At 58.1% G+C, this 12,101-nt stretch overlaps 1 protein-coding gene across 1 annotated transcript in view; it reads right to left on the reverse strand.

Moving 5' to 3' along the window:
• The window catches only part of NFASC (neurofascin), a 182,869-nt gene that overhangs the window by 18,897 nt on the left and 151,871 nt on the right, over positions 1-12,101 (reverse strand). The window contains exons 28-30 of the mRNA XM_081112395.1: positions 6,395-6,616; positions 2,481-2,597; positions 1,166-1,318 (exon numbers count right to left, since the gene is read on the reverse strand). Of these exons, the coding sequence (XP_080968521.1) occupies positions 1,166-1,318; positions 2,481-2,597; positions 6,395-6,616 (492 nt within the window). The remainder of the gene's footprint in view (positions 1-1,165; positions 1,319-2,480; positions 2,598-6,394; positions 6,617-12,101) is intronic.

Here is a 12,101-nt window from a genome sequence, read left to right on the forward strand (position 1 = left end):
AATAAACTGAGCCACATGGGCCAGGATGACTCCCTGAGTCTTGATGGCACAAACATATGCAGGACAGGCGGAGACACAGGGAGGATGACAGGACACCCAGACCAGGAGAGACCGGGCTGGAAAGGGTGGAGCCAGACATTGATACAGATGGGCAGTGACCCACAGACGCAAGCTGCCAGGAACAGCCTCACCAGCCAGGCACAGGAGGAGTAATGAATATTTAAGGCAACGTGGAGTTCATATAAATCATTGTGGCAATTTTCCCCCTGTCCTTGTGTCTACTAACCTGCATCTGATTAGGGCATCCCTGGGGGCAGAGACGGGTCCTTTTATCTCTGTCTCCCCCCTCCCCCTACCCCATCAGGGCTTAGCGTACCACCTGCCTGTCTGATTTTAAAGATATACACAAATAGACAAGCAAGTGCCCTCACGACTCCAGACTGCCAGCTACCTGCCTCGCAGAGATGTCTGCGCCTCGTGCCCTTCCCTGAGCCCCGTTGGCCTGCTCACTTGGCCCAATGATGCCGCTTTCCATCACCGGCTGAAGCCCCTTTACAGCCAGGAGGATCCTAATCCTGGGAAGCGTCTTCCCCGCCCCCAGCAGGACAAACAGCCAATCACTTTTAAGCCACAACAAATTTAGGACCAAAATTAAACCAAAACGAACCCAAACAACCTGGGTCACCAACACATTTTGGAATTTTTAACAACAGATGACAGTGGCGAGGCGATAACACACATGCTGACCCTTGGATCGGTTCTTGGAGAGAGTTCTGGGTCAAGGCCGCTGGAGGACCCTGTCCCCTAATCCCACGGGCAGGAAGCAAGCCCGTTCGTGCCCACAGGACAGGGTATAGCACACTCCAGCAGCCCCACACCCACCGCGGAGACCCAGTGAGCCCTTTGGTTTGGAGCACAGGGAAACAAAGGTGGCGCCTCATCCACAGTCTGTTTCCTGGACTCCCCACAGGGTCAGAAGCGCGGCTGCCTCTCCACTGTGCATGCACTTTTGGCTCCTCCTGTCTTGCCGGGAGCTGCAAAGTGTGAGAGCTGAGACGCGCCATGCAAGGTGGGGGGTGGGGGCGAGGGTCTTCTTCCCGAGAGGAGAGGATGAGAATGAAATGCCCATGCTGGCAGGGGACGGCCGGGCCAGATCCCCTCTCACCTGTATTGGTCATAAAGGTGATGATGGTACTGCTGATGCCCTCGTTGTCCCGGGAATAAACTCGCAATGTGTATGTCATCCCGGGATAGAGGTCTGTCAGCTGTATAGGCTGGGCCTGGGCCTTAACAGGGACAGTTTTTTTCGTATGGTTGCCTGGGGAACAGAAACCTCAGTCAGCCCAGGGCCCGGCATGAGGAGCTGCAGAGGCAGTGCTAGGCTCCTGCCACCTGTGGAAGGTAGAGGCCTGGGAAGGGGCCAGGGGCCAGCGGGGCCAGGCCATGGTGCAGACCGGGAGGTCCCCAGGCGGCTCCGACGCCAGCCCTCCATACAGTGCTGACTCCTACGTGACGGCCCTTCAGCAGGGAACCCTGTCCCCGCTCCTGGGGGTTTCCTTCCTCACCACAGTCTACACACTGAAATATCTGACCTCCTTCCTCAGTCTCTCAGGGTATCAGCCAGTGCTGCTGTCCTGAAGAGGGTCAGAGGGCCAGAGAGCATCTCACCGTGTGGAGAATTCAGGAGAAGTGAGTGCCCGGGTACCCGGGGTGTAGGGTGGATGTGGTGGTAGGAAGCTGAAAAAATATGGACCGAACGCGGGGTCCTGGATCCTATGGATGTGAATCCCCTCCGACCACAGAGAAGTAAGGGCTGCTTGCTTTTCCCTCAGAGCTTTAGGCAGCCAGCCCAGGGGTTCGCTGGCTTATGTGCCTGAAGCACATGCCATAGAGGCCTACTTGGTGGGCTGACCCCCGTCCCCCCAAACAGGGGCCTTCACCCAGAGGAGGCAGACATCCTGATCGCTCTGGAGTTTAGCAGATCTGCACACGGTCCCCAGTGGGAACACCTCGGCTCAGGCCGCCAGCTCCCTGAGGCTAATGACCCTGGTCTGTGTCTGACTATGGCCACTGGCATCCGTCTGAGCAAAGCACAGCTGTACCCCAAGTCTGAACCGGCCCCACCCGTCTCGTGGAGACACCAGAAAACATGGATTCGGAGCTAAGGAGATCCATGCAGAGGTGAGGTCTGGGAGGCCTTTCAGAACCCTCATCCTGGGCAGGAGGCGGATGGAGGGCCCCTTACTCCAGAGCCCCCCCGGCACATGCAACCCTACACCCCACTGATGACTGCAAAAGCCCCTTCTCTCTCCTCAGCCTGCTCCTCCCACCTCACTGCCATCTGAGCACATATCAACTTCACTGTCACAATTAAGCCAGGCTGAAAGGCCTCCGGGCCTGGGGAGTTCCGGGACCTCTTTAACGGCATCTACGCTACCCGCCGCCGCCGCCGCCGCCGCCACCCGCACAGCAATGCTTACTGTCAATGTACTCAACCACAAAGTCAGTTCCGGGCCCGAAATTGTGCTTCCAGGTGATGTTGGCCCATTTACTGTTGGGGTGCACCGTGACGTTCCATATGGACTGCTCGTCGGGGGCTGAAGGGCGGGTTAGAAGAGGAGTTAGTGGTGAGGAGGGAGGCAGCGCTGGAGATGGAGAGACAAACAGACAGACAGACATGAGCAGCCAGGAAAAGGCAGAGTCCAAAGTGGCTGTGCACAGGGCCTGGCAGAGCTCTAAGCTGCAGCCTTGGTGGCCAGGCCAGAGGACGCCAACCAGGTACGAGCAGGTGCAGTCGGAAGGACCCGTATGTACGGAGGGCTGGAAACTGTCTGTGTCCACACAGAGGGGGCGGCTCACCCCCTTTTCAGGTCACCGCCGTGGATGTGAGCGGTGCAGAGAAAGGGGCCAGGAAAATGCGCATTGGCTCGAGTGCAGACCGAGGGGGATAAGCGTGCCCACCTCTTTCCCTCCAGCTCCGACGCTCTCCAGCTGTGGTTCTCAACCTTGGCTGCACATTAGAATCACCTGGGAATCTTTTTAAAATCCTGATTTCTGGGCCTCATCCTCCGGAAATTCTGTTTCTTTGTGATGGGGTGAGGCCACAACATTAGTAACAAAGAAACAGAATTTCCGGAGGATGAGGCCCAGAAATCAGGATTTTACAAAGATTCCCAGGTGATTCTAATGTGCAGCCAAGGTTGAGAACCACTGTTCTACAGGAAGGAGAAAGGGTATCTTTCAAAGTCACTCACGAGTTAGGATGAGATTTGCAGGTAGGACAGGACCAAGAATGGGAAAACCTTTATGAGCTAAAACTGGAGGAGAATGGGAACCAGACAGGGGACGGTGGTCTGAGGAGCCCCCTGGCGTCATTCTTAGTCACCAAATCCCTGGACTATGTGGACAATGGCCTCAGGTTGACCAAGGGGACTTGGGGTCTCAAGTAGAGATAGTCTGAACCCTTCCTCTTCTCTCGTGGGCAAGGTGGGACCAAGAAAAGGCAACTCCTTCTTCACACCCAACCTGCCGTGGTCCAGACACCAGAAGAAGCCTGCTCTGTTGGCTTCTCAGCACCACGGTCTTGGAAGCTCGATCTCCATGCAACACAGAGACATTAATTATCGAGTTCCTGTGAGCTGCTTTATCAAAGCCATCGTGCTGTCTGAAACCATAGCCTGTGGACAGGAGAAGGGTGCTCATCTTCAAACACAATCATTTTTCAAGAGTCCCAGCAGTGCGCTTACCCCATTTCCGAGCAAAGATTTAACAGTGGAGCAACTAGCATGAGGCCTTGTATTTCAAAGACTTTACAAGTATGGCTGCTGTGTATTTTATTAGCATGCACGGGGGCCCTGTCACCAGCGCACTTGTCAAAAGTAAATGCATAGAGCACATGGGTGATGCATTTATTCATTATCCGTGTGACATGTGACTGAGTCTGTAGGGCTGGGAAGTGATAAAAGGTCTGGTGTTCACTTCAAAGAAGTGCCTTCTCCACTACAAGCTTGTCAGCTGCCAGCTGCCCCAGGTGAATAGGACTCATGTCAGGTGAGAGACCAAGAAAGAGATTTCACTGACGGCCCCACTGGGCATGCTCCATGGGGGGCGGGCAGAAGGTAGGCGGCTCTACTTATCTTCCAGATGTTTCCTCTGTGCTGCCTGCTTTAGGCCACCCCCATCCCAGCTCCGCGGAATCTCATGGCTCTTGCTAGTGGGAATGAATTATGATTAGGGGACTTGAATCTCCTCCTCCTCAACTCTGGGCCCTGGAAATAGCCAGAGAATTGGATTTAACAGTTTGGCCACCGATACAACATTGCCTCAAACCTCACTGCCTTAAAGGTCAATTAGATTGGAGCACTATTGGAGAAGGTCAAGGGATGGGAAACCAACACAATTTAGAGGTGTTAGCTAGAGCAGTGGTCGGCAAACTCATTAGTCAACAGAGCCAAATATCAACAGCACTTCTTCAAAATAGACTCGCCCAGGCCGGAAACCGACTTCTGCGCATGGGCCACGAAGTTTCAATCGCACTGTACGTGCACCCACATGTGGTATTTTGTGGAAGAGCCACACTCCAGGGGCCAAAGAGCCGCATGTGGCTCGCGAGCTGCAGTTTGCCGACCACGGAGCTAGAGGAAGGTGTGGCCATATAGAGAGAACAAGATGGTGACACTAAAGCACTGAAAAGCTCAGAGAGAAAAACCAAGAAGAAGAGCGATCGATTGCTAAGGAAACAAGAAGGTAAGGGAGGTGGAGCATGGGTTGTTCTGCTGGTGCCTAGAATGTGAGAATTAGGGAGAATCCCTTGACATCTGAAGGAGACGGTACAGAGTCCCATCTTAGCCTGGAAAAAGTAAGCGTTTGGTCCTAAGATGAAAGACATGATAAGGATGAGAATCTATTTTACAAATCGTGGATATGAGAGCCCTTCTGCTGCAGTAAGGGACGTGAGGGCACGTGAGGGCTGTCCCCAGGCTCTAAGGATAAGATCGGGGGCATGGCCAGGCCCTCCGCAGCGTCCCTGGCAGTTAGAAGTCGGGGCGGAGTCCCGTGTGGCAGCAAGGCCCCTCCTTGCAGAGGCAAAGGGTCTGCTGGACCGTGAGACCCACTCCCCTTCCTCATCCTCATGTATCGATTCTGTGAACGCAAAGCTTTCAAGTGGGACGGGAAGCCCCACTTTAATGCAAAAGACACCTCACGGGGGGTCCCCAAGAATATCCATCACCAAACGCCGGTGGCAGCTTCTAACAGCCTAGCAGGTGTCTCCTCAGCCAACTATTTCCTCAAGTGCATGCTGTTTAAATTCTGGGCCCTGCACCTTTCAAGCGAGTCAGCGTTTTCAAGGTCTGGGGGGCATGTCAGCTACGAACCACTTGCCCCCCCTTACAGTTCACATCGCCCCATGGAATTAAAGAAAACACACGTGGATCAGGCCTCCAGCTCAGGCCCAGAGAAGTGGGCAAGGTGGGAGGCAGGCCTCAGAGGGGAAGGGGATTGCCCAGGAAACGGCTGCTGGGAAGGTTCGGGGTGCTTCCCGCCCGCCCTCCGGCTGCATCGCACGACTTTACAGCCGCCCGAGGGCTCTGCAAGCGAGAGGCCCTCCCCTCCGTGGTAAGAAGAGTGTTGACGCTCGGTTCTTAGAAATATTGCCGGATTCCCCGGGGGTCCCCTCGTGTGGGAAGAACAGAGCCGCCGGCCTGGCTCTGGGACGCGGAAACAGCACATAATCCGGGCCCAGCGGCCAGCCTGGGAGCGATTCTTACCGGGGCCCCGGAGAGGCTGTGGTCCCCCCCCACCCCACCCCCAGTCCCCCCCAATATGCGCCTGTGGAGGCACTGGGAGTGTGAGTGGGAAGAGCAGAGCACCTTGGGGCAATACCGTTTCCTGGAAGCTCTGACTTTTTAGGAGAAGAGAGTGTAAGTGTGACCTGGGGGTAGAGGGGCCAGGGAGGAGAGGGCTCTGGGAACAGCTCCCTGGCATGGCCAGCCACTGCCCGCTGCTCGGCCCTCCGTGCTGCATGGCTGGCTGTGACATGGCCAGGGCAGGGAGCCTTCTCAGGACAGCTGTCCAGTGTCAGGCCCCTGTCCTTCCCCACACTCTCTCCCTCCTGGAGCGCTCAGCCCTCAGCTGACTGCTTGGAAAATGGCTGGAGGGACCCCTACCATTTGAGACCCGGGGGTCCTGCCCGAGGAGCATGGCCCTCTGTTCAAGGACAGGGTCTGAGGCTAGGGCGAGGGGTACCCCGTGCCACTCAGCTACCAGGCTGACAGCCCAGTTGTGTGTGTTTTCAAAGTGGAAACGAAGGGCGGTGCTGGCCACCACATCCCAGACCCCTCCTGTCTGGGAAGCCTGCGGGCAGAGGAGCGGGAGCGTGGACAACGGGCAGTACCGGATTCATGTGTCCTAGTCCCGGTGGTGGGAGGACTCTCCATGGTGGCGGCGGCAGTGGTGGTGGTAGTTGTGGCGACGGTGGTGGCGATGGTGGTAGGTGCGACAGTTGGGATGATGGGGACTGTTGTGGCTTCGGTGGCGGCGGCGGCAGTGGCAGTAGCATCGGTACTGCTCACGGCGCCCGTGGCACCCACTGTGGTCGGGGGCAACGTGGGAGGAGCTGAGAGGAAAATGTAAAACAGCCGAGTCTGGTTGGTTTGGCTGTCGCCGCCTGGACACATGGCCCCCGCGTGCAAGGCAGGCAGCCCCGCGACGGGATGGAGCGCGGGGATCAGCGGCCTCCCCACGCGTGCGGACGGACTGGGTCACGCGGGTCCCCGGGAGAGGACACAGCCATGTGACAGGAAGAGAATGAAGCCCCGCGTGCGTTTCATTTTCTTCTCATGGTCTGTGTGGCTCAAAGCATCCAGCATGCATCCAGCCCAGGGCAGGGGAGAGGACGGGAAGGGACATGGGCGCGTCGCTCAGACCTCAAGGACGACGGCATGGGGTCCCAGGCCAGCGCCACCCATACACAGGCCAAGCAGCACCACGTCGACCCAGACCCGGAGCCTGGCCTTGGAGGGGGGCAGACGGCTGGTTCTTGCCCTACAGGAGCACCGGGAAGCCTGCCATTCCCAACCACTCACCCCAAATTACATGTCCGCCCCCACCCCCCGCCACCTGCTGAGTTCTAATGCCAGAGGATACACTCCCCTCCACAAAGCCTGCCTGTGCCTCTCCCCGTCTCCGCTGTTGACCCTCCCGGCCTCTCCTCCCTTCTCCGCCAGTGGCCGTCCCCCCGGCAGCTACCCCATCCACCCTGGACTGCAGTGACTGCCTTTCTCTCTAGGACATTTGGGGTCCAGGCTCCCCAAGTCCTTTCCCTTTGCATTAGAACAAGGGAAAGGGCACGGAGGAAGCACCTCCTCCCAGCCCACAGCAGACACAAATGGAATCGCAAGCGAGACACACGCTGTGTCTTCTTTTTTGCACAAGCCGTCAGGGGCTTTCCATCTGTGCGCACGCGTGCTCTCATCTTCCACCCAAAGCTAACCTTCCCCGGAGGTCAGCCCTCGGGGCTCAGTCCGTGTGTGGCCACATTTCCAAAAGCCCTCTCCCTCTACGAAGGGTCCTGGAAGCTAACAGGACGGCCCGACTGCCCTTTAGATCCCATCCTGCTATGGCCTGAGGCCTGAGAAGACGGATGGGGCAGGTCAGACACAGCCGCGCCTCCCTCTCTGTGGTCTGATCACAGTCCACCTGCTGGTGTGGATGCTAATGGGGCAGGGGCAGGAGGCCGGATGTTAAGACATTCGTAGGCAGCTCTAACTCCCAAAGAACAGGTCCTGCCGCACATCTCCACACTGTCCCCCCCCCCCACCCCGTAAAGGGGGCCAGGCCAGTGAGGGAGCCAGAAAGAAAACGGCCAGAGTGCCTTTCTCAGGGGAGAATGGAGGTCCTGAGCCTTCTCAGCAAGAGCCCGACCAACAAGAGCCCTTTCATGCCTGGGCCTCCAATAGGACAAGTGCCCCACAGAGGAGGGACTGTTCCTGGGATCCCTTGTCACTTCCCTGCTTGTAGGATCAGAGGCATTGCTGGGCCCCGAGGGCGCTGACCACAGAAGCCACACTGGGCAGCTGACTCTCACACATTCCCGGGATTCCTGGGCAGAGGCCAGGCTGACGGTGGGAGGTCCCTCGAGCCCCACTCAATCCACAGACATCAGGAAGGTGTGTGTGTGTGGGGTGCGGTGGGGGGGGGGGGGTAATTTCCCTCTCACAGACATTATTCAAGGATATATTCAGTCCCAGGTAGCCCCAGGCCTGGAAGGCTGAGTGCTATAAAAGCTCAGCATAAGGGATTTCATCTACCCCACCCACCAAGACAGACAGGCAGACAGACAGACACATCCATGGGAGAGCTCGAGACCCAGCAGGCAAAGGTCGGCTCTCTCCCAGGCCGGGTCCTGGCGGCGCCCACGGCCACGGAAGCCCATGGGCCATGGACACAACCGCTCCTGCTGCTGGGAGGGGCCTCGAGAGGCGTGGACCGCCCTGGCCAGGACGGCTCTAACTTGGTGCCTTAAGGGTGTATTCTCTAAAAGTTTCTGGCAAATACAATGTTCACAGGCCTCCCTTTTCTATAATTATTTAAAAGGTGTCATTAAAAACCCACCTTCAACGACTCTCTTAACTTAAATCATCCCACTCTGTGTAGCTCAGAGACCTGGGCCTCCCCGCCCACACAGTGGAGTTACAGTCCCCACGCTCTCCATGCTCTCACGTGGCCCTTGGTCCTCATGCAGAGTACGCACGCTCACACTCACACAGGCGACCCTGTGTGCCCCCGTGAGCGGCCTTAGGGGCGGAGATGCTGAGAGAGGCGGTTAGAGCGAGTTCTCCCTGGGCCTGCAGGTCAGAGACAGGAATGAAAAGGGCCGAGGATGCTTCCACGTGGTCCTGCCCTCCGCCTGATGGTGCCTTTGCCGAGAGTGACGAAAGGAAGTGACTCTCTGATGATGGCTACTTGGCTGCCTTTCCTGGGCTCAGAGGCAACAGTCTCAGGAGTCAGTGGGAGGGGACCCAGAGGGCGTGGGAGGAAAGGAATGCTTTGCTTCCCAGGCATCACCGGAGTCACCTTGGAGGTTTCAAACCTTAGCTGTCTGAGGTCACAACTGGCAAATAAGCACTCTGACCACTCATGAGCTGTGTCTGCGTTCCCATGCTGGACAGGCCGGAGGCAGGAGCACAGAGGCAAGGAGAGGCTCCGAGGGAAGGGCCGGAGGGGCAGGTGAGTGAGGTTAGGGGTGTGACAGAGGGGCAGGTGAGTGAGTTTAGGGGTGTGACAGAGGGGCAGGTGAGTTTAGAGTTGTGACAGAGAGGCAGGTGAGTGAGGTTAGGGGTGTGACAGAGGGGCAGGTGAGTGAGGTTAGGGGTGTGACAGAGGGGCAGGTGAGTGAGGTTAGGGGTGTGACAGAGGGGCAGGTGAGTGAGGTTAGAGGTGTGACAGAGGGGCAGGTGAGTGAGTTTAGGGGTGTGACAGAGGGGCAGGTGAGTGAGTTTAGGGGTGTGACAGAGGGGCAGGTGAGTTTAGAGGTGTGACAGAGGGGCAGGTGAGTGAGTTTAGAGGTGTGACAGAGGGGCAGGTGAGTGAGTTTAGAGGTGTGACAGAGGGGCAGGTGAGTGAGTTTAGAGGTGTGACAGAGGGGCAGGTGAGTGAGGTTAGGGGTGTGACAGAGGGGCAGGTGAGTGAGGTTAGGGGTGTGACAGAGGGGCAGGTGAGTGAGGTGAGAGGTGTGACAGAGGGGCAGGTGAGTGAGGTGAGAGGTGTGCACAGGGGAAGGGAGGAGGAGGGAGGAGAAGGAAGAAGGAAGGTTCCCCTGGGGAACATGTCCGGTGCTCAGGTCAATGGGGGCTCAGGTGATGCTGTCCGTGGGGCGGGGACAGGGTAGAGGACAGAAGGGAAATAAAGCCCAGAAGCGGGGCTATGGACAGAGTGGCCCCCAGGCTGGACCGACATGTTGCTAGGATGTCACCTCCAGCCACAGCGGCACTATGGGCCGGAGAACCACCTGGTCAGTGCTCAGTGGGGACCACCAGCCTGGCAACTGGGAGCCCGGGACCCCGACCTGAGGGCAGGGTCTACCTGACGGGTGGCCTGATGCACCTGGAGGCAGCCCAGCCATGGCCGAAGGTTTCCCGAAGGTTCAGGAACAAACACCTCGTCGGAGACGGAGAAAACTGAGCAGAGACCCAGGCCTGTCACGGCTGCCTACCCAACAGAGTCAGACACGAGGGCAGCAGTTTCCAGACATTTCCAGGTGGACGGTTCCGTCCCAAAATGCCCACAGGGTGCACGGCCGCCTGGCCCAACCACAGACGGCCAGGCCCGATGGGCAGCAGTCCCGAGGGACGGCAGGCACGGGAGCACGAGAGGGGTCACCTTCACCGGGTGCGATTCAAACAGATCCGTTTGGGGGAAACCGCCCAGGTTTGGGGAGGATGAGAGGAAAGGGAACAGTGGGCTGGAAATCAGGTCCACGTCAGAAACGTGGACTGGGCTCCACTGCCTTCTGCCTGCAGGTTACGCAGAGGTTCTCGCACGTGGAAAGCTGAGGACAGCTGGAGATCCCAGCATGGCTCCTTACAAAGGGCAGGGCCTCTACGACCACGTCCCACCGAAGCTAGAGCCTGGAAACACGCTGACTGACGGCAGAGACCCGGCGCCCACTCTGCATACCAGGAGCTTGGACCTTCTCTAGACGGAAGTGCCAAGTGGGGTGTCTGGAATGACACCCATCCCCCTCGCAACTGCCACTCTGGACAGGGGCAGCACAGACTGGCATGGCTGCCCTGTGAGCAAGGCAGACGCCCTGCCACCAGGCCCACCTGCCTTGGGTCCCGGGTGCCGGAGTGGGGTAGGTGGGCCAGGAGCTGCTTGACCAATGAGCTTCTAGCCGATGCTCCGGGCGCCCTCCCTGTCTCATCCTCACCCAGCCTGCTCAGGCTGCCCTGCGCACCCGCCGAAACAGGCCCAGAGGAGACTCCTCTGCAAACCTGAATCAAGAAATCGGAGCAACCCCCAGAGAACTGCAGGAGGGGAGGGGGATGGGAGCGCACCACCCCCAGATCTGGCTGACAAAACAGAGGCAAACTGAAGGAAGCAGGGTGTGCAACAGAAATAGAATCAACCTAAAATGGGGCTGGGGGTAAAGGCGTGAAGGTGGGCAGGAAACCAAATCGGGCAAGGTGGCATCCTCTCCATAAACCAACCCTCAGATTCCCTGCTGCCTGGAGCCTGAGGAGGCTCCGGGAAGCCATGGCCCCACAGCCTCTGCTCTGCCAGGCGAGCCTTGTTCTCAGCCTCAGAGGGCAGGGAATGGACCTGGGTCTCCTGCCCAGTGTCTCCAGCTGAGGACAGGCCTTCCATGGTGAAGCCCCCTCTGATGTCCCTCCAGCCCACACCTGAGGACGTGAGAGGAGGAACGTGGTTAGCAGGTCAGCTGCTAAGCCTGCCTGCCCAGCACCTCACTTGTGTGCAGCAACCTCCCAGAACCAGAGTGGAGGCTGTTCTTAACACTGACCCCTCCTGGGAGCTGGGTTTGGAAGGGTGAGGGGACCGTCAGCCCATGGCGCCCAGATACTCCAGATCCTGGAGCACCCGCCTCTGTCCAAAGATATGCTCACTGGTTCTCACGGACCAGAACCCACGGGAGATGGCAGAGCTGGCGCCGGGCCCCCATGCAGCGTGCAAGGCCAGCATGCACAGTGTCACCCTTTCTGGGCATGCAGCCTGACCAGAGGACAGGAGCTGGCTGTGCCCACTCAGAGTGCAGCATGCCTTCTTGGGGCACAGACTGTGACCCTCTTTCTGGGCGCTGAGATGTCAAGCCTAGGCCAGGGCCCAGGTGGTGCAAGGAAGTCATCACAGCTTCAGAGAAGGCGGCAGCTTCAGAGAACAGGGGTGGAGCCCGTGTGTGTGGGGGGGCCCTTCTAAGTCATCCCCCTTGTCAATAAATAGTAAGTGGAGGGATGAGAATGCGTTTGACTCTGGCTCCATCCCCTACACACATCCTCCCTGACAGTCTGGCTGCCCAACCCTGAAAGGGTGAGGCTGGAGCATGCTTTCTTCCGAGCCTCTCCCTCCCTTCTCCGCCTTGGCTG

Source organism: Myotis nattereri (assembly GCF_964212035.1).
Source record: "Myotis nattereri genome assembly, chromosome: 18".
Lineage (NCBI taxonomy): Eukaryota > Metazoa > Chordata > Mammalia > Chiroptera > Vespertilionidae > Myotis > Myotis nattereri.